The 26,528-nt window shown below is 43.7% G+C and overlaps 1 protein-coding gene across 3 annotated transcripts in view; it reads right to left on the reverse strand.

Annotated features, from left to right (window-relative positions):
* DDX60 (DExD/H-box helicase 60) overlaps positions 1 to 25,088 on the reverse strand; it is a 64,989-nt gene extending 39,901 nt beyond the window's left edge. For all 3 annotated transcript variants that reach the window (XR_003790662.1, XR_003790663.1, XM_029201707.1), the window contains exons 1-10: positions 24,977 to 25,088; positions 19,423 to 19,525; positions 19,178 to 19,247; positions 17,461 to 17,650; positions 15,214 to 15,555; positions 13,305 to 13,421; positions 12,236 to 12,397; positions 10,750 to 10,908; positions 2,078 to 2,219; positions 961 to 1,116 (exon numbers count right to left, since the gene is read on the reverse strand). Coding sequence is in view for 1 of the 3 variants with exons in the window: in XM_029201707.1 (XP_029057540.1) it covers positions 961 to 1,116; positions 2,078 to 2,219; positions 10,750 to 10,908; positions 12,236 to 12,397; positions 13,305 to 13,421; positions 15,214 to 15,555; positions 17,461 to 17,650; positions 19,178 to 19,247; positions 19,423 to 19,426 (1,342 nt within the window). In the remaining 2 variants the exon portion in view is untranslated. The remainder of the gene's footprint in view (positions 1 to 960; positions 1,117 to 2,077; positions 2,220 to 10,749; positions 10,909 to 12,235; positions 12,398 to 13,304; positions 13,422 to 15,213; positions 15,556 to 17,460; positions 17,651 to 19,177; positions 19,248 to 19,422; positions 19,526 to 24,976) is intronic.
* Between the last annotated feature and the right edge of the window lie 1,440 nt (positions 25,089 to 26,528).

Consider the following 26,528-nt stretch of genomic DNA (forward strand, 5'->3'; position numbering starts at 1 on the left):
AACTGACATATAACCCTGTGTAAATTTAAGGTATGTAATGTGTTCATCACTATTGTACCTGTAGTTCTTTTGATCTATTTCTAGCTCACAAGTTCTCTCTTTAGCCAAATCCAATCAGCTTTTGAACCTATCCATTGACAGTCTTTTCATTTCTACAACTTTGAATATTTTAAAATGTGAAGATGTTTTCTATCATTTTGTTTTTCACGTTTCAAATTTCACATTTTATTTCTTCAAGCATTTTTAAACACACATATAGTATATTCTACTTGTGATAATTACAAAATCTGAAATACTTAAGAGTTCTCGTTTTGCAGCTTACTGTTTGTCCGGGGGCTTATTTCTCTGCTGTTTATACATTTGCATGTGCACTCGTATGTGGCAGAGAAGCCCTGTAAAATCAAGGTATATGAGGATGTTCCTCTACAGAGAACACGCCAGATTCCTTTGATCGCTTGAAGGTTATTTTCCGGCTTAGAGTTGTCTTGACTCTGCTGATTGAGTACACTGAAACCCAGATTCTTAGGAGGGCAGACCTACAATTAGAAATTCTCAGAGTGACCCAGAGATCAGTCTCTCCCTTCATGTTTGGCTCGTGGAATTTCCCTCCTATTGTTTTGAGCTTACTTACGATTTTGTAAAAAGGTGTTTGGTGTCTCTTATCTAACTTTTCCATCATTACGCACAAGAGATTTTTCACTTGATCTACACTTCAGATTGATAGAAATGGAAGTCACCGGCTTTCTTAAAAATTGGCAACAACGTCAGTTACAAGGAAAACATATCACTGTTCAAAATTATACTCAAAGGATTATCTCCCCAAGGATGTGACAGTATAGGTCATTTTAAATGCATAGTACCTGAAAACTACTTATACTTGCAACATTTAGTTACTGGTGCTTTCAAAACATTTTCAGAGGAACGATGCTTTTATTTCAAATTAATTTAGAGATTTATTACCTTTGATTGGTGATGGATCCTTTTTAAGAAAAGGAAATTGTTCTGTTCTCAGAGGAAATGGCTTTCCAACATCAAACTTTGTGACCAACTTTGATACAGTATCCCAGAGATGTTCATAATCTTTCATAATGCCATTTCCCAAATTCAAATGTAGCCCTACATGAGTTCAAAGTAGTAAACACTGAAAGTCATTCACACATACACAGAAGCACACATTTTAACTAAATTCACAGAGCTCTGAAACACTTGTCAAACAGTGAAATTTTCTGTGAGTGCCACACTGAACCTAGAGCCAAACGGTCCCTAGTGTTGACTGTGGGGCTGGAGACTTTAAAGTTTATCCTGTTTCCCTATTTGATAACTATTAACATTATAACTGCCTTAACTAACAATAACAGATGGTGAATATCTAACTATTCTTCAAGGTAACAAAAAATGTTATGTCACACATAACTTTATAATCAATAAAACAGAATAAAACTACGATTTTTCAAAAATGAGAAAGTTTGTAGAGGATTGCTAAATTTATTTGTAGCTAACTCATTCTAACACTTGCAATATGTAGGAACCAAATCTTAGAGGTCAAAGAAGCTTCAATAATGCTCAATCAGTTTTAGTTCTCTTAAAATGTCTTTTATTTTTCTTTGACTACAAATAAACAGCAGAAGATTTCTTCTAATAAAATTATTTAAAGAAAGAAAAATTAGTTATATACAACAAATATATAAATCAGCTTTATCTTTGGAAAAACTTAAAATTCCCTAAATATCTAATAGTAGTACATGATTACATTAATTAGAGTAAATATTCTGAAAAATGTTCTGTGTATATTTAACTGAAAAATTCACCTGTTAAAATTATCTAGAAATGCCAAGTTCCCAAAGACGTATTTTTTCCAAAAATACTTGTGGAGTAATATCAAGTTAAAAATATTTTTAAATACAACATTCACTCTGATTGCAACTAAGTAAAACTTATATACACGCATAAATAAATATCTGAAAGAAAATGACTGCTATACGTTGCAAGTACAGGAAAATAATTTTGAAGCTTTAAATCCTTTATAATGTTTATCTCTGGGTAAAGGCATAATTATTATAAGATACTAGCGTGGTACCTTGAACACTCTCATTTTCATAGTAAAATGCTATATTCTTCAATAAAAGCTCATCACTTAAGTCGGAAAGGTGAGTTAAATCCAGATTCCAAAATTCAAAAACATCTATATTACTTAGGATGAAGTATTCACACCACTTTTTCTGAAATTGGAAATAAAAACCAAGTTAGTGACAATTTTTACATTAGCAAGAACCTAGAAGACTTCAAACATCTCAATAATCCAACTGAAAGGCAAGTGGGGCTGGGCTTTTCCATTCTTACGGACGTGAGCCCTTCCAGGCTGGGTCATAATGAATGCGTCACACCTTGAAAGATTTAAAGTTAAAATAAAATCAGGCTGACCAAGCATGATTCAGCATAGTCCTTATTCCCAGTCACAGAAATCCGTACTTGACTCTTACAACTTTTCTCCCACAGATACAGGACTAGAGAAATACTTCTGCTTTCAAATGTGCCTCTGTTCTTTTCTCAGGGTTTAATGCTTCCAATGTTACTTTCAGGTCAAAACAGCATTTAAAAAAAGAGCATTTGATCGTTTAGGGGATCCTTCACAAAGATCCCCATCCACCTACATCCCTGGGCAGCTGTGTTCCCGCCTGTCACGGGCAGAATGTCTTCAGCGGCAGCACTGAGCTCAGAACAGGGCAACCGCGACTCAAGCAACCGCAGCGCACAAACCTGGTCATCCCTTTAGTCAGCGTTCGAGTTTGGGGAGCTGGGTTGAGAGGGAAAAACGAAGTCTTCTCTGCTCCACACACGATAACACACCCAGGCTCTCCCTTGTGAATAATCTCTTTATCTATATGGATATGGAACTTTAACAGCGTTATCCAATAGAAGTGGAACGCAGGCAAGCTGCATACGTTACCTTAAACTTCCATATGTTTCTTAAACATTTTTCACATTAAAAAAAAGCTGAAATTCATTTTATTTTATTCAACCCAACATACCCAAAATATTGTCATTTCAATGTGTAATCAATATAAAAATATTCACAGAATAGTTTACACGCTTTTCACACGAAGGTTATGAAATCTGATGTCTCTTTTAGACTTAGGCACGTTTCAAGTGCCTAATACCCAAGTGTGGCGATTGGCTCCTACCCTGGACGGCCCAGCTCTAACCAGGTGACTGAGGATGGCTGGATAGGGTTCCTGATGAGGTCACAGGTATCAAAGAATCAGGAACCCGGTACCTAGGGTGGAGTTTTACCTACAAATAAAACACGAACGAGCTCTCTTCAGGGCCATAAAGCTGTGGTCCTCAAACTGCTGCAAAACCTCCCCTGGAAAGATTATTAAAGAGAAGACAGGGCTTCCCTGGTGGCGCAGTGGTTGGGAGTCCGCCTGCCGATGCAGGGGACGCGGGTTCGTGCCCCGGTCCAGAAAGATCCCACATGCCGTAGAGCGGCTGAGCCCGTGAGCCATGGTCGCTGGGCCTACGCGTCCGGGGCCTGTGCTCCGCAACGGGAGAGGCCACAACAGTGAGAGGCCCGCGTACAGCCAAAAAAAAAAAAAAAAAGAAGAAGAAAAAAGAAAAAAAAAAAGAGAAGACAGCTTGCTAGGCAGCATCCCCAGAGGCTGATCCAGTAGGTCTGGGCGGAGCCCAAGAAACTGCATTTCTAACCTGTTCTTAGAATGCTATTGGTCAGGGAGCTGTACTTTGGGTACCACTGCCATGTAAGGGCTGTCCCCACCCCCGGGCCACAGAACCTTTCCCATAACACCGCTGAGTAAACAGAAATATGCGAAAACAGGACACCAAAGCTTCCTCACTGGAGCCACTTCATCTGAGAGGTACCTCCATGTCATCCCCAAGTGTCAAGATTTGAGCCAACATGAAACTCTCTCTTCCACGTCCTGAGCTACCTTCCCCAGAAGCCTGAGGATATGCCCTTCACTGTGAACATTTCAGAGGCTGAAATTATGTTACGAACTTAGGCTTCTAGCTCCCAGGTGCTACCAAAGTGAAGCATGGAGAGTGGTGAAGACAGATCAAGGGGGGGCTCACCCAGGTGACAGTCAGCCCTCCCCACGTCGGGAGAGGAGAAGATGAGGAAGGGCACAGACTGGGAAGCTGGGCAGAGATGAAGGTGGACCTCGGCTTGGTCACTTATTAGCTGTGCTAATGGGCCCCGCAGCCCTTCTGAGCTCAAGTTTTCATTAGTAAAATGAGGACAGAGGAGGAGTGATGTGTCTGAGTGAGGCAATAGAGGTCAAGGACACACACAGAATAAACGGTAGGCCCTCCCACCACATCCAGCAGTCCACGCCATCCTAATTAAAGGTGATGTCTTCTACCAGCCAAAGCCACAAGGAATGTCCTGCAGGGCCATCTTAGAACATTCCATAAGGCAGAAAGATTTTATAACGTTCTTTTCAACTCGTGCTCACTGTACATAAGAAATTGTTTATAAAACTCTCTATAAATGAAAAGTATACATTCAGAGCATTCCTTTAAATCTGTAAATCAACACAGTTAACACATTCATACTATTCAATAGTTGAGCACATGTAATTCAACCTCAATAAAGTTGACCAAAAATTAAGTATTTCTCAGAAAAAAAATTACAACAGAGCACAATATTATCGATGCTATAATGTGTTATTTCAGGATCTGACATGCTGTATCAATAGGCTCAGTGTATTAAACTGGCATGACTTATATTAAAATGTCTAAAGTGAATTAAATGGGAACAAGGAATAGAGTCTTCATAAACCTTTTAATTAGCCACAGTCTGCCTCTGCCTGACAGAACCAAAAACGCCTAGAGCAAAGCTCCCCAGTGGGACCTGGGACGCAGGAAAATGCTTTCACTCGGGCGTCAGCAACCCCCATGATACTGTGTCCACCACCTCACAAAACCGTTTAAAACTTCTGTCAGAGCAGTTGTGAATGTTCACAAGTATGACCCAGGTACGCATCGACGGACTTGTCTGCACCTGAGCTGCAGTTGCTGACCCGACACCTCTGTCAGCTGTTACAGTAAATACAGTCTATGCACCACCAGCAGAACTAGTCCAACCCATCACTTCTCAGTCACCCTCAGGTCAATCCCCTCCAGGGTCTGCACTGCATCCCCCGAGCCAGACCCCAACAGGGGCGTTTACACAGGGGTCGCCTCGTCTCAGTTGGAAGAGGGTGCCCTCCGCTCAAGATGCGGTCCCAGGTGGACAGGACTCTCCTGGGTTCTGCTCAGGCCACAGACCCAGCCCCTTGGACGGAGACTGGCTGCTCGCTGGCTTCCACTGGGTCCCCTGGAGCTCATGTCTACCAAAGACAGCCCTGAGATGCTGAGGGACTTGCCACGACATTTCCCACTCATCTCGCCTGCCTTCTGAGGACCCTCAAGCCCAGAGGCCCACCTCCGCACCCTCATCAGCCAGCGGGACTCACCTGGGGCCTGAGGACCTCAGATGCCCTCCCACCCGAGAGCACAGGGGCCACATCTCCATCCTTCATGCCCAGACGCCAACTGCATTTTCTAGACCAGTCATCTGGCACACGCGGCCCCAGGTCTCTCAGTGAGGCCACCGTCTCCCAGTCTCCATGCTGCCAACAGGTACTCTCTGTCACAGAGCCCGAAACCTCAGGGCGGACTCCATCACGCTGCCCACCCCACGCAGGGGACCCTTCACTTATTCTCCAACGGGGTCCCCTCCTCATTCACGGACACTCTATGGGAAGGGGGAGGGAGGCACAGTGGGGGCAGAAGACAGTTGTCTTTTCAATAATATTTGTTATACCTGGATCAATGTACAGCAAGTCCCCTACATACGAACGAGTTCTATTCCAAGAGCTTGTTCATCAGTCCAATTTGTTCGTAAGTCCAACAAAGTTAGCCTAGGTACCCAACTAACACAGTCGGCTATATAGTATGTACTGTCATAGATTTATAATACTTTTCACACAAAGAATACATAAAAAACAAACACAGGATAGTAAAGTGCACAAAAGCACAACCACTTGTAGAGGAACCATGCACAGGACAATGCATGCCAGACACATGAACTAACTTACGTGACTGGACGTGCAAACACACGTTCACATCTTTGAAAGTTCGAAACGTGAAGGGAACTTACTGTATTATTCTTTTAAAAGCCAGGAATTTGGCTTTTGTTTTTCCAATCCCCAAAGTAAGGGCACCTGCCAGTCTAGCCGGAGGCCAGGCTTATGAGGGAGAGGTAGTGCAGAAAAGAGGTTTTCACAGACGTTCTTCACCTGATAGAATTCGGGGAGTCCATGAACTTGGGTCAGAAAATTACATTTTTATTTTTGCTAACCTGTGGCCAAATTTGTATTTTCTTCCATTGCAAACCCAGACAAAATACCGTCCCTCCCAGGCAGTAGCTGGGATTGGGCACCAGTAGGGATCACAGATGTTTGCATTATAAGCACTGCAAACATATCGAGATATTGTTGACACTCACCATCCATTGAAAGTACGGTATTTATCTGATTATCTAATGTAGTAACAAAGAAGCACATGTGTTACTATATCACAAACGATACAGGTATAATATTTTGATAACAGTATTTCACCATAACTGATTTCCCTAAGAACCTTATTTGAGGCATTTATATTATTCTGAGGAAGGGGCCATAGCATTCATCAGATAGCCACAGGGGCCCCAGAACAAAAAGGCTAAGAAGCCCTGAATAATTCCTTTTTGCATGGTTCTGACACACCTGTCTGCTGAGGATGGAAAAGTGAGGAAGAGGGGACCACAGTGCAGATCGCGGCCTTTCCCGATGAACAAGCACCTCCCCTGCCACCTGGCTCCATGCATGGCTTGACCACAGGATGGAGAAGAGGGGGTGCTCTCGTCACTTCCGATCTATCCTCCTACCCCGGCCCAAAAGCCTGCCGCCATCCGTCTGCTCCATCTGGAAGCTCCTAGGTCCCCCACGTACCCAAATAACGATGACTTTCCTGCCTGGCGCAGCTTCACCAGCACCACAGATAACTTCAGCCTCCAAGAAGACGATACCATCGACATTTCTCAAATGTCTTGTATCCAGTGATCCCCCTCACCCCTCTGACCCAGGTCACATTCTCCCCAACATACCCATGCCTGCCATCACCAGGACCTGCTCTCCGTCCTTGCCTTGGTTTGGGCTCCCCCATGAAGCAGACTCCGAGCCTCAACTTTATAGAAAAGTACTAATTTGTGACTGCTCTCAAGAGGCGCCCGTGAGGGGATGCAGAAGTGAGACGGGAAAGAAAAGAAAACCAGTAAGGACCATGTTGTCCAACCCATGACCCCTGTGGACAACCAGAGCTTAATTCCACTGGGGAATTCTGAGAGCGTAGAGCACGTTTCAGGGTTACCTGCCCCGACGTGTAAGGAAGCTGGGGTCTCCTGCACCCAGCCCTCACCTGCCGTCGGTGGGGCATTACACCCCAGCATTTCAGACCCAGAAGATCAAACCTTCAGGCAGAGAATGGCAGGCATTTACAGTAAGATGGGAAGTAAAGGAGAGGGAGAGACGGGCCAGGGAATGACAGTCTGTCTGCCTGCCAAGCCCCGAAGAGGGGTTCCTCACGCCCACCGCCGGCCCATCCTTCCAGCCCTGTGTAATGGCCATCACACTCCTTCACTGATCACACCAGGTCCCCCAGGTCAGCAGCCCCTCTGCTCTCCCCCTGCACGATAGGGTCCTTGTAGCTTGTCTCTGGTGCTTTGTTTCCTAGCCCAGCAATTGCACCACCCCCTTGCAAAGATACGGAAACCTCTTTTCCTGTCTTCTTTTCCATAAAATGGTACAAATCCACCAAGGGCGTCCGCCCCGCCTAAACTCTCTTGTTCCTTTCCGTACATATCATGCCATCAGCTGGCTTCCTTGTGCCTGCGGCCATGTGGTTAGGACCCACCGGGCACGGAAAAGTACATGATAACACATACGGGTGCCACTATAATTCTTTTGTCAAATATGTCAAGGGAAGCCTCCAAAGTACCAGGCAGGACAGGGTGGTATGTCCCTCTCAGCAGAGCTTACTCTTCCCCACCTCCAGTATATATCTCCCACATATTTCACTGTTCTTACACTTCCGGGCCTGCTTCCTCGCCATGACTTTGAGCACATGACTTTGTCTCTACTTCACAGAGGAAATTCACACCAGCAAGCGGGAACTGTAAACAGACCCCACAACCTCCATCACGGCCGATCTGTACCATTCTTTCTTCACTCTCTCCTGTAAGAACGGCCATACCCCTCCCTCCATAAAAGGGCATCCTCCACATGCCCCCCGCCTCACCTGACTCTCCCTGTATTTTCATCCCATCCTCTCTTAGTTTCCATGATCAGCATTTAGACATGCTCCATCTGTCATTTTAAAAGCACACTTTTCTTAGTTTTTATTTTATATTGGAGTATAGTTATTTACTCTGTTGTGTTAGTTTCAGGTGTACAGCAAAGTGATTCACTTATACATATAAGTGTATACATATAAAAGAGCAGCCACTCTTTTTTAGATTCTTTTCCTGTATACGTCATTACAGAATATCGGGTAGAGTTCTCTGTGCCACACAGAGGTCCTTATTAGTTATCTATTTTATATAGAGTAGTGTGGATATGTCAATCCCAATCTCCCAATTTATCCCTCCCCCCTTACACACCCTGGTAACCATAGGATTGTACTCTATGTCTGTGAGTCTGTTTCTGTTTTGTAAATAAGTTCATTTGTATCATCTTTTTAGATTCCACATATAAGTGATATCACATGGTATTTGTCTCTCTCTGTCTGACTTACTTCACTCAGTATGACAATCTCTAGGTCCATCCACGTTGCTGCAAATAACAGTATTTCATTCATTTTTAGGGCTGAGTAATATTCCATTGTACATATGTGCCACATCTTCTTTATCCATTCCTCTGTTGATGGATATTTACGTTGATTCTATGTCTTGGCTGTTGTGAATAGTGCTGCAAAGCACTCTCCACTGACCCAGGTGCCAGCTCTGCCCTTTGCCGTTCCCTTATTCTCAGCCTCTTACACAGAAAGTTCTCTCCACCGTTAAGTTTTCCCTCCCACTCACCTCTGAATCACTGACACTGGCTTTCCTCCCCACCACTCTGCTCACCTGCCTCTCGACTCCCAGCAGCAGTGAGCCCTGTGCCCTCAAACCCAGTGGACTGTGCTCAGTCCTCAACCCCTACAGCCCTCGACACACCTGACCCTGTTAGCCACGCCCACATTTGGAGACACGGTTCCCGTCTCTCCGAGCCATCCGTTCCCCTCTCTCCTCTCCGTCCATTTCAGCAGTTCCTTCCCAGCACCTCAGCCTATGTGGGACCACTGCACGATGGACTTTCTCGGGTCTCTGCCCCGGGCCCTCTTATCATCTCTCTCCCAACATAATTTCGTCCACTACATGAACATCCGTGGACTGATGACTCCCAATGTTTACATCCAACGCATCCCACTCTGCGGAGCTCCAAACCAGTATTAACACAGCTCACCTGGCACCTCCATCTGGGTATGTCCTTGGACCCTCAAACGCACTCTTTCCAAAACTGAACACACGGCGGCCTCCACCAGTGTCCCGTGGACCATGGCACCCTCCCCTCCCCCTGGAGGCTCAAGAGGAGACTGTCCCCCCGACTCTTCCCTGCCCCCGCCGCTCACTCACTAAACCTGTCAACTCCACACCTCAAATCATGATCGACTGCCCACTGCTGTCCAGCCCTCTGCCCATGCCCTTGTCCCCAACATCAGCACCACTTACAGGCACGGAGGTGACAGTCACCTAACTGGCTTCCCGAGTCCACGTTTCACCTCTCTGATGCACCCTCTGCACTGCACCTGAGACACCTGTTTTGAAATGAAAGTGCCACTGACCTAGAGACCATCCAGCTGCCTCTCGCTGTGCTTGGCATCAGGTTACGTCTCCACCCTCCTAACAGCACCTGAAGGGGCCACAGGGTCTGCCTCCGACCCGTCCCTTCCACTTTGTCCCTTTCCTGTGTTCTTTCTAATCCAGGGACACTCGGTCACACCATCCTCGGCACGATCACACAGGCTGCTTTACCTCCTAGAATCTGGTGTGCAGCCTCCCTCCAACCTGCTAACTCCGACACACCGGCTTGGGTTACTTAACTTCTCATTTCTTAAGAGAAGTCATCCTTTTCAGACTGAGTTCAGTCTTTTTAGTATCAGATTCGAAAGCGTCCTGCAGTTTCTATCCTGCAGGAGTAGTTTTAAAAATTCCTTATCTTTCTCTCCCTGCAAAATGTAGCTCTGTGAAAGTGCTGGGCGGGGTGGGTGAACACCTTCTTTTCCTGTGATCCACACGATGCGCGTGCATTAAATAAATATTTGTGGACCAGCTTCCTAACTGATTGGTTCTAAAACAATTTCCTTGGACCTTCTGACTATAAGTATCAAGATCCTTAAAAAATGTCCATTTAAATTGATCCACTAGGGCTTCCCTGGTGGCGCAGTGGTTGAGAGTCCAACTGCCGATGCGGGGGGGACGGGTTCGTGCCCCGGTCTGGGAAGATGCCACATGCCGCGGAGCGGCTGGGCCCGTGAGCCATGGCCGCTGGGCCTGCGCGTCCAGAGCCTGTGCTCCGCAACGGGGTAGGCCACAACAGTGAGAGGCCCGCGCACCGCAAAAAAAAAATAATAATAAAAAAATAAAAATAAACTAATCAAGAGTATACTTACCATTGTTAAGAAAGTCTGAATGTCCTTAATCCAGTGGGAAGTGATGAATCTGGTACATGCTCTTTGGGAAAGAGGTAAGTGGAGAAGAAATGCCACGCTGAGACAGTGCAGTCTACACCAATCTGTCACCCCCTCCAGGGTGGGGCAGTTCGTCTCCACCTGCATCAAATAAAGAAGGTGGGTCAGAGGACCTTGGCCAGGACACCACCTGATGCCTGGGCACCTCAGAGAAGGTGCAGCTGCACCACGTGGGCAGGAACCACACGCTCTTACGCCGTTCACTCTGCATTTTTGCAAAAGTTCTTTTCTTCACATAACACACACGCTGGGTAAGAGAGACAGGGAACCGCCAGCTTAGTAGCAGTTTACAGGAAGCAACTTCCTGTGTTCTTAGTTGAGCCCAACTTCACATGAGCTGACCCAGCAGCGCATGACGTCAGGAGCTCACAGGATTCTGCACGGCGGGGCCACACATGAAATGCTCCATCCCTTTTCTCCCAGGCGTCCTATTTTAAAGGTTATATTGAAAACTACCAGGGTGAGGAAACCGGTACAATCTGAAAACGTACCCAAGTGGAAACAGGGTAAAGAAGTGGGCATGTTTAACCTGATGAGACAATGTTTGCAGGGCTGTCACTGGAACCAGACTGAGGCTCATTCAGTGTGCCTCCACAGGGCCAGACGGGGTCGAACGATGAGAAGCCCCAGAGAGACAAGTGGTTTAGTATCACTTTTGTGATCATTTAAAATGGCACGCCTAGCCATCTACGTTATTTGGCAAAGACACTATTCAAGCAGACCTAAAGGACACAGGAGAAAGATGACGAGCCCTGTTCGTTTCTGAAACTATGAAAGAAAGAGACCAAACTGCGTTTCTCTTTCAAAAGAATCTTCAACCAGGAGTTCCCCAGCACTCAGGCTGTAAACAACACAGTACGTGTACACGTGTGTGTCTGAGTGCATGCGTGCACATGTGCAGACACACAGGGATGGCTAGTTGGTTGGCGAACAAACCCACACCAGTCTACAGAGTCTCAATGGCCTCTGCCAGCCCTACAGAAGTTGTGGCTTTAGCATCTGTCCAGCCAGGACAGCAGGAAGCTCCTTGCACAGGGCAGTGGACAGAGTGGAGCTTGGATAAGACAGACAGACCTGGTTTCAATCCACACTGTATTTCATTCTTGGGTTTGATGAATGTTCCCTGGACTCTCTGAACCTCAGTAAGGATCACAGCACCTCCCTTAAACTGCTGTCGTGAAGACTTAATGGCACAAGGCATGTAAGAGCCCAGAATATCATAAAGGGGTAAACTCTCACCAAGGGCCACTTTCTTATCTTCCGCTGGAGGGCTGGACACATTTGACTAAAAATGTACTAAGGGAAACATCTGTGAGTAGAACACCAACCCATCTAACAGCACAACAGATGTTTCAGTAAAATCAAATAAATAAAATTTCACTGGTGTTTCACAGTAAACTTATCATACCTGTTGGATGTTAGCTTTCTGAGCATCAGTGGTCTTCGATCTGTTTTCTAAAAAGTGATGGTATAAACTCAAAGACAAGGAGCAGGAAGTAACACAAAGAACCTGCCGAATGTCAGATCCTTCCGGCCACAGTTGCTTAAGCAGAGAAATAGTTTCACATGCCTGTCACAGAAGGAAATCGTAAAATGTCGTGGTATTTAGAAAAATGTTTTCAATCATAAATGATCTTACTAGAAGAACTCATACCGAAGAGAAAAATAGATATGACTACACAAAAACATTTCTGTTTAAAGGAAGAAACAAAATTCAAAATGGGAACATAATAAGTATTTCAATGAAATTATTACAAGTTTAAATATGTAAAGAGCTCCTACAAATCAATAAAACATCTAAGCCTTTAATAAGAGATGAGCAGATAATTCACAAAATACAAATATTAATAAAAGTGTTCAACCATTTTAGCAACAAAAAGGACAATTAGATAGCATATTTTTACTTTCAAATTAGCAAAGTATATTTTAAGGATAATAGCACTGGAAATCATGTGACGTGTCATTTCTCTTATATTTGCAAATCAGAGTATACATAGGCACAGAGTTACTGCAAAGCTATTTGGCAATACATATGATTATCATTATGTATGTTGATACTTTCTGATTGACTATGCAAGTTCTAGGTATGTAAGTTAGGTAAGTTATACAAAATGTGTACCAAGATTTATGCTCCAAGATGTTCATCACAAAGTTATCTGTTAAAGCCAATTTTCAAACAATTTAAATGTTCAGCATTAGAGAAATATTAGGCATCCAGTAAAAATAAAATTTGTGAATAATTTTTCTGATAATCGGAAAAAGTGGTGTATTAAAGTCTGTTATTCATATGTTTGTCTGTTAATATTATTATAGTGATATTAATTTCCTGGTTTGACAAACGTACCTTGGTTACACCAGATCTTAACACTGGGGGCGGAAGCTGGGTGAGAGGTATATGAGAACTCTGAACTATGTTTGCAATTTTTTAGTAATTAAACAATTCATTCAAATAAAAAGATTTTTAAAAGTTTCAGTACCTCTTCCATCATATCTTTCCATTTTAAATTTCCAAAAAGACGTCCTAATGCTAAAACTCTACATTCCTTCAATTGCTTAATCAGGGTTTTATAAGCATTCTCAAAGTGCTTTTCACTCTGCAAAAGGAAGGCAAGTCACATAAATCGTCATAAATAATATATCACATTACTTTCCAACTAAAGAAAATCATATATTGAAGATAATATTGTTACAATATATTTCTAAGTTAAAAAAAAAATACACTAATGTAATTACAGATCATCAACAATGCTTTTAAAGCCTGCCTGTCTTTGTCGAGGTCCATTTTATTTTTTAACAACTTCATCAAGGTATAATTAACATGACGCAAAATCCCCTCACTTTAAGGGTACAATTCAATGGCTTTGGGTAAATTTACAGAGTTGCGCAACCATCGCCATACTCTAATTTTAGAACATTTTCAATATCTCAAAAAGAAACAATTTACCCATTTAATGCACTAGATTTTATTAGAAAAAAAATTCAAAGAGACACAGAGAGAATAGCATAACCGCCTTCCCCAGGTAATGAACAACCAGCAACAGCCATTATCAACATGCATGGCATTTTTATACACATTTCACACAGTCCTCAAATTGATCAATGAAATCACCTCTTTAAGGTGAGTGTTCAATAAACTAGGAAATAAATTATTTTACCAGAAATAAAATCCTCCATTAAAAAATGTCTTTCCTGAGAAAAGACTGGCAAGGAAGTTTGTAGGGACTCTTCAAACACAGATTCAGAAATTGCTCTAACAGAATAAAAAATGAAATGAACGGATTACAGGACCTCCTGTCACTACAAAAAATAATTTTTTAATTAAAAAAAAAAAATACACACACAAGGCTGTTCCTGCTCACAGCAGGCAACCAGAGTTGGAAATAGTTTAATGACTGAGGTTCTAACGAAAGCAAAGTAAACTATCTTATTGGATTTTGTGATAACCATCCAGGTGTGGCCAGTGCCACAAGGGGTGTGACCCTAAACTCAAAAAAGTGAAAATGTTAACTGACACAAAGATCATTTTGATGATATATAGAATTGTCTTCACATTCTAAATTCACTATAAGTAGTGAAAATTAGACAGGAACCAAATTTATTTCTAAAATTGGTGAGCATTTTTGAACTCCCAAACGTTCAATACAGTCATTACCAATTATACCAATACAGCAAAATAATAAGATCACAGGATTAAAATTCTAAATACTTTGAAAATTCTATTAATGATTTAATGTTAAGAAATCATTTTATTTCAGGGACCTCCCTGGCGGTCCAGTGATTAAGACTCCATGCTTCCGATGCGGGGGGCACAGGCTGGATCCCTGGTCGGGGAAACAAGATCCTCTGCGCCATGCAGTACAGCCAAAATATTTTTTTTAATTTTTTTTTTAAATTGTATTTCATCAACTTTCACCATCGTTTTCTCATGAAAAGCTACCATATTCACCATCATTTCACCAGTATGTGGACGCGTGTCTGGCCTTCCTAAGTGGAGATGGAACCGCATGCCACACTTAAGCACCGAAGTGCTGGGGTCAGGCTGCCTCTTTTAAAATCCAGGCTGTATTACTGGATTTGGAATTGACAATGGGCAGATCATTTGTTCAAGTATCTATCTGCAAAACACAGACAACGCTAACACCTCCCTCACAGGGTCACTGTGAAGGTTAAATAAAATGACTCATGGGAAGCACCAAGCACTATTGTTATGACAACAACTGCCCAATAAATGACTGCATTTTTGTTTTATTATTATCGTTTCTATTTTTCTACACCTCTCTGTTAAACCTATGACAATTTCCATAAAAGAGGGAGAAATAAAACTGAGTCAAGTAATGCAGGAAATTTCGTGAAATTCTAAAAGTTTGTCTTTTAGGTGCACACTACCTTCTGGAAAATCAACTGGTGTTTGTACTTGCTCGGCATAAAGTACGCGTAAAGTCGAAGGACATCGGATGCTTGGCCCGAGAAGAGCACGGCATTGACATTCATCGCCCAGGACTGAATGATTAAAAAGTTGAAAAGGTGTACTTGTAGATGGCTCAGGCTTTCATCGGCGACGATCAGAAAATATGGGTAACTGTCTTCCAAGAAACTTTTCCACTCTTGTGAGAAGCACCCAGAAAAGTCTGTCCGGACATCAATGTTGGTATTATGCTGAAGGTGGAGAATTAACGCCGTCCTCAGAGGAAGCAATTCAGGGGTGCTGTTGTATACGTGTTCAGCATCCTGCGGGGTAGACAATTTTGAAACCATCATTTCGCCGTCTACTAGTTTTGCTGGTTAACACACGCCATGAAAGCCATTAAAGGAATAGGTTCCAACACAGTTGTCTTCTGTTCTATAGTCAGAACATAGAGCCTCGATCCTTGACTGTCATTTTGCAGATACATGCCACAAATCACAATTTGGGTTTAAATACATCTGTCCCCTTTAACTCACACTTTCCCTTCCCATTCTAATCCTTCTCCTCTCCAATCTCACTTCAAAAAGAAAAAGGAAAGAAAAATATGTAAAAGCAAATGGTAGCTATAAAGCGTCCATAGGGAAAGCTGGGGTGGATCACGCTGCAGGGACAGTCCCAGGTCACCCGGAAGTAGCACCGGTTTTTATCAAAAGCCCACAGTTCATGCATTGCTCGCAGGCAGTCAGCAAGGCTCAAATATCTAACAATAATATGGATCACAAAAGAACTGAACAGACATGCACTAAAACCTCCAAGAATAACACACTGGTTACCTTTAGGGATAGAATGAGGAGGTGGTGGTGGTATGATACATACATGTATTTGAAACTGTTAAAATTTCATGAGTTATATGCACATTCAAATCAAGGAAGACCAGGTATCTTCCCTTGGATGTATTTACTTCAGAGCAAATAAGAACGAAGCAACATTGGTGAGTCTGATCCACCTTTGGGCTCAAACAAACTGTTTTTTTTTTGGTTTTTTTGTTTTTTTTAGTTGCTGGGAGTAGGAGTTTATTAATTTATTTTTGCTGTGTGGGGTCTTCGTTTCTGTGCGAGGGCTTTCTCCAGTTGTGGCAAGCAGGGGCCTCTCACTATCGCAGCGCGGGGGCCTCTCACTATCGCGGCCTCTCCCGTCGCGGAGCACAGGCTCCAGACACGCAGGCTCAGTAGCTGTGGCTCACAGGCCTAGTTGCTCCGCGGCATGTGGGATCCTCCCAGACCAGGGCTCGAACCCATGCCCCCCGCATTAGCAGGCAGACTCTCAACCACTGCGCCACCAGGGAAGCCCCCACAAACTGTTGAGTCTTGAAGACAGAGGTGGACCTACTTGGAGTTGGGAGATTAGAACCCGGAGATCAGCTCAGTCGCTTCCGAGGACACCCCTCCCCCTCCTCCAGGGTCCTGTGTGTCCTCACAGGAAAGCTCCATGAGGGCAAATAAAAAATAATCCTCTACAAATGACCCAATGTCATTCCTTTTTATGGCTGAGTAATATTCCACTGTGTATATGTACCACATCTTCTTTCTCCATTCGTCTGTGATGGACATTTACGTTGACCTGGCTATTGTAAATAGTGCTGCAATGAACACTGGGGTGCATGTTTCTTTTTGAACTGGGTCATCTGTAGAGACGTGGATGGACCTAGAGACTGTCATACAGAGTGAAGTAAGTCAGAAAGAGAAAAACAAATATCGTATATTAACGCATATATGTGGAACCTAGAAAAATGGTACAGATGAACCGGTTTGCAGGGCAGAAATAGAGACAAAGAAATAGAAACAAACGTATGGACACCAAGGGGGGAAAGGGGGGAGTGGGAAGAACTGGGTAATTGGGATTGATATATATACACCAGTATGTATAAAATAGATAACTAATGAGAACCTGCTATATAGCAGAGAGAACTCTACTTCACTGCACAGCAGAAACTAACACAGCATTGTAAAACAACTACACCCCAATAAAAATAATAATAATAATCCTCAATGTAGTAATTTCTGAATACTGGGATCCTGGGTCACTTTTTTTTCTGTTCTTCCCTTTAAATTTGCTGAATTTTTATAGATCTACTTCACTTTGAAATAAGAAAAAAAACCTACTTATAAAACAATGTCAGTGTAGTCTCAGTTCTCAAATCATAGAAAAGAACCCAACTGTCACATTACCTTGAAGAAAACGACGGCAAAATGTCCTCCTTTATTAATTAGATCCACAAGGTAGCATTCAACCAGGTAAAAGAAGTGCAGGCCCTGTTCAGGCCGCAAGGATTTCTCACAGATGTATGTCATCAGCAGTGAGTCTCCGTCAATCAGAAAAAACTCAGACTCAACAAAATCATTCAACAGGCTGTCATAACTAAAATACAAACAGTGAAAATGAAAAGTTACACGAAGATGAAATCAGGCCCCAAAGGCAGCAGCTTTATTATCATTATTTTCATCATCATTATCACCAATAGCTTGATTTACTGAGGAATTCTTTCACGTTGGTCTCTACACTGACTTGCCAAAGACACCCGCACGCATGAGTGTTCTTCACAGGAGGAATCAGCATCACCTCCGCTCAACAGGGAAGGAAACTGAGGCTCGAAGACAGAGCACGTTATCTAAGGCCAAAATGTGGGCCGGACTCAGGGACTGAACACCTATATCTGAATATAGACCTTCCTACTTCATAATCTCATCCTTTCTAAAGAAGATGTGGCACATACATACAATGGCATATTACTCAGCCATAAAAAGAAACGAAACTGAGTTATTTGTAGTGAGGTGGATGGACCTAGAGTCTGTCATACAGAGTGAAGTAAGTCAGAGAAAAACAAATACCGTATGCTAACACATATATATGGAATCTAAACTAAAAAAACAAAAAGGCATAAAGAACCTAGGGACAAGACGGAATAAAGAATAAAGACACAGACCTACTAGAGAATGGACTTGAGGATACGGGGAGGGGGAAGGGTAAGCTGGGACAAAGCGAGAGAGTGGCATGGACATATATACACTATCAAACGTAAAACAGGGAGCTAGTGGGAAGCAGCTGCATAGCACAGGGAGATCAGCTCCGTGCTTAGTGACCACCTAGAGGGGTGGGATAGGGAGGGTGGGAGGGAGGAGATGCAAGAGGGAAGAGATATGGGAACATATGTATATGTATAACTGATTCAGTTTGTTATAAAGCAGAAACTAACACACCACTGTAAAGCAATTATACTCCAATAAAGATGTTAAAAAAAAAGAGAGATTACTGTAGAGGGAGGAGACATGGGAACATATGTATATGTATAACTGATTCACTTTGTTATAAAGCAGAAACTAACACACCACTGTAAAGCAATTATACTCCAATAAAGATGTTTAAAAAAAGAGAATTACTGTAGAGGGAGGAGACATGCGAACATATGTATACGTATAGCTGATTCACTTTGTTATAAAGCAGAAATTAACACACCAGTGTAAAGCAATTATACTCCGATAAAGATGTTTAAAAAAAAAATACATGGAAATTGTAAGCATGATTTCGAGAAGATTGAATAAATGCTCTCAAATACGGGAAAAAAAAAAATCGCATCCTTTCATAAAATGATGGGTTCATTGACAGCCATGGACAATAAAGCAAGAGAAGACTGTTTCCACTGACCATCAAACAGCTCTAAAAGTTCTGTGTTCAACAATCTCATATATATATATATAAAATACTATAATACATATACTAAGATAAATGATAAATAGATTAGATATGTGGATGGATGGATAGATAGATAATAGACAGACGGTAGATGATAGATAGATGAAAGGTAGATAATCGCTTTAAGGCCAATCCGATACACAGGGAATAAGATGTAGAGCTTTATATCTCTTGATTTATTACTACAACACTCACTCAGCTTCTGCCATCTGCTCCAAAATCAACTGTGACATTTTCTCCAAAAGCTTCAGGTACTTTTCTAAACCTAAAAAAAGAAAGAGAGAAAGAGAATGAATTATTTTCAATCAATTCTTTTCAAAAGAGCTATCGTTTACAAATTATTTGAGAAAGAAAAAAGTCATAAAGTTAATTCTATTAAATCTGTGTAGCTTGCAGAATCATTATTTTACAACTTATAAATATTTGAAACTGAAAATTACCCATTCTTGCCACGTGCCTCCAACCTGATGGAAAATATTAAATATAGCAAATATCCTTTACTGTGGTACCTCTAAGTGGCAGATGCTAATGAAAACGGCAGGCCTACAAAGAAAGAAAAATTAGAAATGAATTATTCCATCAACAAACGGTACTGAATGACTACTGTGTGTTAAACAAAACTTTAGGCACTGGGAATACAAGAATGAACAAAAGTCAAAATGCTGTCAGTTCCCACGAAACTTAAAATTTACCAGGAAAGATAATTATCAATCAGATAATCATACGAACAATGGAACGTTGCAAATGTGACAAAGTCAAAAGGTCAGTGGAAACTTCCCTAAAGAAGCAATGCTTGAGCTGAGTTCTGAAGGATAAGACGAGAATTAATTAAACAAAGGGGTGGGGTGGGTAGCACTGCAGGCAGAGAGAACCCAGAACACCTGGCGCAAAAGCCTTGTGGCAGGAAAGTGTGTGTGGATGGTTCTAGGTCCTGAGAAGAAGCCAGCCGCGCTGGAGCGCAGAAACACAAAGTCATGCAGAGCCTCTGATCGCATGTTTGTCATCCTAAAATCCACTGATGGATTTTAAGCAGGGAGTAATGTGATTGACTGTGCCATCTTGGAAGATTACACTGGCTGCAGTACAGAGAATAGATGGGGTGAAGCAAAGACCCCACTAGTGAGGCGGAGAGAAAGCCACTGTTCTAGAGCAATGGGAGTAGCTGCATGCAGTGTAGCTGGACAGTAGTTTGAGGCACATGTTCATCTCAGATACTCAGAAGGTGAGTTTGACATGATGAGGTAATGGATCAGCTACGGATAGAGAAGAGGAGCCCCTTGGGATTCCACCTGATGCAATCGCATGCAAGGCGAGGCTGCTCCCTGGGCTGGAAACCTTGGGATACGGCCAACGTCAGGGAAAGATCCTAAGTTCATTTGTGGTCAGCCTGGGTTCGACTTCCTATGGGATATGTCCTGTAAGTAATTAAATGTGCAGGTCTAGAGATCAAACACGAGGTCTGGGCTAGACCTCAGTGTGAAAGCAGTTTCAGTATTATGGTTAAGTGAGGCCACCGGTGTGGATGAAGTCGCTCGGACAGAGAGACGCAGCATCAGGAAAGACAGTATCAGACACACGAGATGAGATGGGTTAAATCACAGCATCCCAGAGGTTCACGGGTGCCCTTAACGTCTCAGGACTTTTTTTTTTTAAATCGTACTCCTAAGATAAAATGAATACCTAATAGTTCATGTGTTAAGCAGTGAGCTCCAAACAAATTACGTCCCAACACCTTCATTTGAAAATATAATGCACATAAACTGAAAGAGATAATACAGGTTTTGAAATTAACTAACAACGACTAATGGGACATGAGTGCATGCTGGGCACTGGGCAGATTTTCAACCACAGCTATGTTGGCAGAATAAAGCCTCCTTCATCTGACAGGTAAGGGACTCCCGGCCTGTTCCCCAACCCTCACAGGAAGCTTTCCATATTAAACTTTACCCCAAACTGGTTCTCACCTAAACATCACACAGAATCCACAATCATTACGCTCAGTTCTCTCTCATGTTAGGGAGAAACATGCTAAGTAAAATAAAACCAGCTACCTATCATAATAACCACGAGTGAATATGTATAAAACATTAGAATCGCTCGACATTTAAGGGGGAAGAAAAAAAAAAAAAATACGAAGCCAGAAGAACAAACATGATTCAAGGACAGAACAGTCCTTAAAAAAAAAAAAACTCCAGTTAGAGTTCTCAATAATGACAGTGACATTAACTAATAAAATAGTAACAGGTTGCTACAGCAAAACAAAAAAAGTAAACGCTCATAAAAATTTTAAATACAATTTCAGAAAAATAATTTATGCACAGAACAATGGAATGGGCATGCTGAAATTTCAAGTTAGCGGATCTAGGGGTTAAAATCCAGGAAATTTCTTAGAGGAGAGAAGAGAAAATCAAAGAGATGGAAAATAGAAAAATTACTAAAATATGGAGGAGAGATCAACAAGTTCTAAGTCCATTTCACAGTAATTCCAGTCACAGAGAAGTACGATTGCAAAGTGGGGTGGGGATAAATTAAAAGTAATCAAAGATATAATAGTTAGCATAACAATATTAGGCCAGAGTTAAAGAAAAATATACTTTTTTAGATTGAAAAGGTTTTCCAAGCACTGAGCAGAAATAATGGCAAAAGAGAAAACCATGCTTACACACAGCTTGTGAAAACCGAAGAGCTCCAGGAATACAGAGAAAGACGAAAGCACCACAAAGAGGTGTAAGGCAGATGTGAGCAGAGAGAACATGGGCGCTGCCAGCAGGACGCTGGGCTTCTCACCCCAGTTGTGAACATACTACAGTTGAGGTAAGTTACGTTCTCTGTCTCACTTCACTCATCCACTCATCGGACAATCATATTACTCCCCCTGGCTGTGTTTGCAAGCCATTTAAAAGTATGAGCTGGTGCATACAAATGGATTAAAATAGTACCTGGCACACAGATACAACACATCAAAATGAGAGCATTACTGGATGTCTTGATAAAAGAAAAGAATACTTTCAAAGTTCTGAGAGGAAAATGTTTTGAACTAAGAATTCTGTATCCAAACAGTCATTCAATTCATCAGGAGGGGGAAAAGACAGTACTACTAGACATTTAAGAAGTCAGGGGCTTCCCTGGCGGCGCAGTGGTTAAGAATCCGCCTGCCAATGCCGGGGACAGTGGTTCGAGCTCTGGTCGGGGAAGATCCCACATGCCGCGGAGCAGCTAAGCCCGTGCGCCACAACTACTGAGCCTGCGCGCCACAACTACTGAAGCCCACGTGCCTAGAGCCCGTGCTCCGCAACAAGAGAAGCCACCGGAATGAGAAGCACGCGCACCGCAACTACAGAAAGCCCGCACGCAGCAACGAAGACCCAATGCAGCCAATTAAAAAAATTAATTAAAAAATTTTTAAAAAGCAGTCGGAAACCTCACCAACTACTCATCTTAAATGAAAATTTATTTTAAAAGATAGTACAGAAAATTGAAGAAAAAAGATAAAGAGGACAATCAAGAAACATTGAAATTATGTACGGTCCACAAGAATTAAAGGAAGCTAAAAAGAAAAATAAAAGGATGCATGACACTTTGAATTTTGAGAAGTATCCATTTCAAGCAGTAGTCTTAATGATATGGAACTATGTTTCCCAGGCAAAGATAAAGACTTCCTACTATTGTACATAATCATAATTTTGTAAGTGTTGCTAACTGGTTTTCCATTTTTGATTCAAAATAGAAACAAATCACAAGAATTAAAATCATAAAATACTATAAATTATGACAAAGACTTATAGTATGAAATTTTAGCCAAATAGGGAGGTTCATACATGGGGAGGCTTCATTTCTGTGAGGCCGGGGGTAACCCAGCTAACAAACAGAGACAAAAATGTAGAACTGGGTGGTTCCAGTTTACAGCTTCTAGTAAACAAATCTATCTCGGCATTTTTAGGTGGTGACACAACAAAAACAGAGGCAAAGAGCTGTTTCCATACAGAACTACACCAGTGCAGAAATACTCCAGCGGGGGGGGGGGGGGGATCTTAAACCTGAATTTGGTCAAATCTCTGGTAGCAAGAACTGTCACTTAGAAATTTAGAAAACAGAAGAACATCTTAAATGTTAAAATATGCCAAGAGGACTAGGAGAATCACTACAAGACAAGATTTAAAAAAACAACAACCGGGGCTTCCCTGGTGGCACAGTGGTTGAGAGTCCGCCTGCCGATGCAGGGGACGCGGGTTCGTGCCCCGGTCCAGAAGATCCCACATGCCACGAAGCGGCTGGGCCCATGAGCCATGGCCGCTGAGCCTGCGCGTCCAGAGCCTGTGCTCCGCAACGGGAGAGGCCACAACACTGAGAGGCCCGCGTACCACAAAAATAAATAAAATAAAATAAATAAAAACAACCCGGCTTCCCTGGTGGCACAGTGGTTAAGAATCTGCCTGCCAATGCAGGGTACACGGGTTCGTGCCCTGGTCCGGGGGCATCCCACATGCCGTGGAGCAACTAAGCCCGTGCACCAGAACTACTGAGCTTGCGCTCTAGAGCCCATGAGCCACAACTACTGAGCCCACGTGCCACAACTACTGAAGCCCACGTGCCTAGAGCCCGTGCTCCGCAACGAAAAGCCACTGCAATGAGAAGCCTGCGCACCGCAAGGAAGAGTAGCCCCCGCTCGCAGCAACTAGAGAATGCCCTTGAGCAGCAACAAAGACGCAACGCAGACAAAAATAAATTAATTTAAAAAAAAACAAAAGAAAAACCACCACCAATATAAACTTTCAAACAAAAACCCCCAGCTTTTTAAGAAATAAATTGCAAGAGGATGAAAGAGATGGTAACAAACTTCCAAACACAGTAGTGTCAGAACCTTGTTTGGGTTCTGATTTTAAAATCTTAAATCGAAAGAAGGGGAAAACAAAGAGGAATCGTGGACTACACGTTGGAGGAGAGACAGCCAGAGCCAGAGAACACGGTCCAGGTGATGGTGGAGCACGCAAGGGGACCGCTCCTGAAAGAACGCCTGCAGAGGAGCTGACCCGCAGTGGGCAGGACTTGAGGGTGGCCTCTGAGACCCCAGCCTCCCCGGTGTGCCCCGCCCCCCATAACCTGTCCCCTGGGCGTGGGCAGGACCTGTGACTTTAGTGGGACAGCGTCTCCCCTCATGGGGGTACATCTGCGAGACTGTCATACACAGGAGAAAGGAGATTCTCCTGCTGGCTCTCCAGACCTAAAGCTGAGGCTAAGCCCCTCAGCGGGGTCTCTACAGGCCAGGAGGAGCCTCCGGCCAACAAGAAACAGGCAACTCCAGCCCCACAGCTGCAAGGAACTGGATCCTTCCAGCCAGCGGACGCCTTCATTCCAGCCGGGAGACGCAGGTCCGGGGCTCAGCCCCCTGCCTGGACTTCCCATCCACTGAAACTTAACACGGTGAATTTCGACGGACTTCAGCCACTGAAGGGGCGATCATTTGTTGCACAGCAATAGAAAACGAATGCGTACCCCTTGACCGTGAATACTTCGTTAAAAAAATAAATAAATTCTTACAGCGCTAAGCCACTGAAACGTAGGCATCACCTGGGAGACCTTGTGAAAATGCAGACTCTGATTCTGCAAGTTTGGTTTGGGTCCGAGGCTCCGCAGGGATGAGGAAGCTGCTTGGCGCTGCCCCGTCCAGGGCTCACCGGCCCTGCCCGCCTCTGACGCGCTTTGGTCTCCCCAGTAGCCCCATGCCCACCCTTTCTCCGAAGAGGACCCTTAGTGCCTGAGCACTCGTCTCCCTCCTCAGACCTCAGCGCCCACTTCCCCCTTGCAACTCCGGAGCTCTGCGACGCGCCGCCCCCCGCAGCATCGCGCATCCCTCGCCCCCGCCCTGCATCCCCCGCGCCCAGCGCCCGCGCCGGGCACCTCCCCGCCCATCAGGTCAAAGACCTCGAGCCCCTGCGAGACCGCAGCGCCCCGGGACCCGCGAGACGCCCTCACACCCTTTACCCCGGGCCGAACCTGGAGCCGGACCCGCAGCGTCTGGAGGGCAGCTGAGCGCACCGCAGAGAGGCAGGAGGGCGCGGCGCGTAGGACCGGTGTAGGGGTCGAACGGGGCGGGGCGGGGCCCCCGGAAGCCCAGAGGTCTGGGAGACTTTCGGTTTCCTTTCTTGTTTCCAGGACTTCAGTTTCAAGTTTCGTTTCACCGCGCTTCAGTTGTGTGAGCTGGTAGGTGGTTTGAGCATCCTTCCGTCACAACATCCAGCAAGAGGCAGCAGAGGACTTTGGGATTTGGGCATGAAATAGAGGGAAATGAGGCAGAGAAATCCGGGACATCTATCTAAACAAGATAAAATCAAGAAGAGGCGGAATTAGAAATAGGTGAAATGTGTCCACCTAAAAAATGTTCACAACCTAGAAGTTGAGAGTTACGTTTTACTCGGCAGGAATTTTTAGGACTTCAAGCCTAGGAGGCAGCATCTCAAGAAACCCTGAGAAACTGCTCTGAGGAGGTGAGGGGGGCGGAGCCAGATTACATAGTTTTTGCAAGAAAGGGCAGGGAGTCTGAACGTCAGAAGATTATTGTTAATTAAGGAAAACCAGATATCCCAAGTTAAGGAAATTAGTGCTTTTCTATATATGGGAAGATGCAAGAGTCTGGGCTCACTGAAATCATTCCTTTGATCTGCACCTCAGCTCTCTGGGGCCAATGTTTTCACATCCTGAGTTTCCGCATGGCTCACCGCAGGGAGTGGCTGCAGTCTGATGGCTGCTAGATGGCAGGTATTCTTTTCCTTCCTGAGTTCCCTCAGGGCTCACCGGCTCACTTTGGAGGGCTGCAATCGCTGATGACTGTGACGTTCTTTGTTTAATGATGTGGCAGGAAATATTCCATTTCTCAAATGTAAGGTACTGTGGAATCTGAAATTCCACCTTTATGCAAAAAGAAAAAAACCAGTTAAGAACGCGTGAACTTGGAGTTTCTGTGATGAGAAGCTGAGAATTACCGTCCTGTGTCAACTATATTTGGAGCTTTCATGGACCGAGAAACATCTTTCTGTGAAATCGAAAGCGCAACATTCTCACTGTTGGTTTTTTTTGCCGCACCAGGTAGCTTGTGGGATCTTAGTTCCCCCACCAGGGGACTGAAACCCAGGCAGTGAAAAGGCAGAGTCCTGACGGCTGGACGGCCAGGGAATTCCCTATTTCTCACTTTAATTGATGTTATTTTTACGTAATTTCTGCCTGCTGATGTTTGCAGTTGCTTACTGTGCTCACGTGCTTAATTTCATGAACTTCATGAACGCCATAAATGTGCAAATACGCTGGAATTCCAGGAAGTGGTGGGTGGGGGAATCTTAGCAACATTGGGAAGCCAGGAGCTGCTCTGTCCGCAAGAAACGAAGAGAGGTCCAGGCTCTCACTGCTCCACAGGGGAAAACAGACAGATGGCCATCGACTGGAGAAAAGGGCAGGGGCTGAGAAGGTGGACACTTCTCACAGCCATCAGGCTTTTATTTATTGATTATTTATTTGCAAGTTTGTGATGTGTTTCTTGTGCTGATAGTGAGAA

The sequence above is a fragment of the Monodon monoceros genome, unplaced genomic scaffold (genome assembly GCF_005190385.1).
Source record: "Monodon monoceros isolate NGI ecotype Baffin Bay Population unplaced genomic scaffold, NGI_Narwhal_1 Super_Scaffold_5, whole genome shotgun sequence".
Lineage (NCBI taxonomy): Eukaryota > Metazoa > Chordata > Mammalia > Artiodactyla > Monodontidae > Monodon > Monodon monoceros.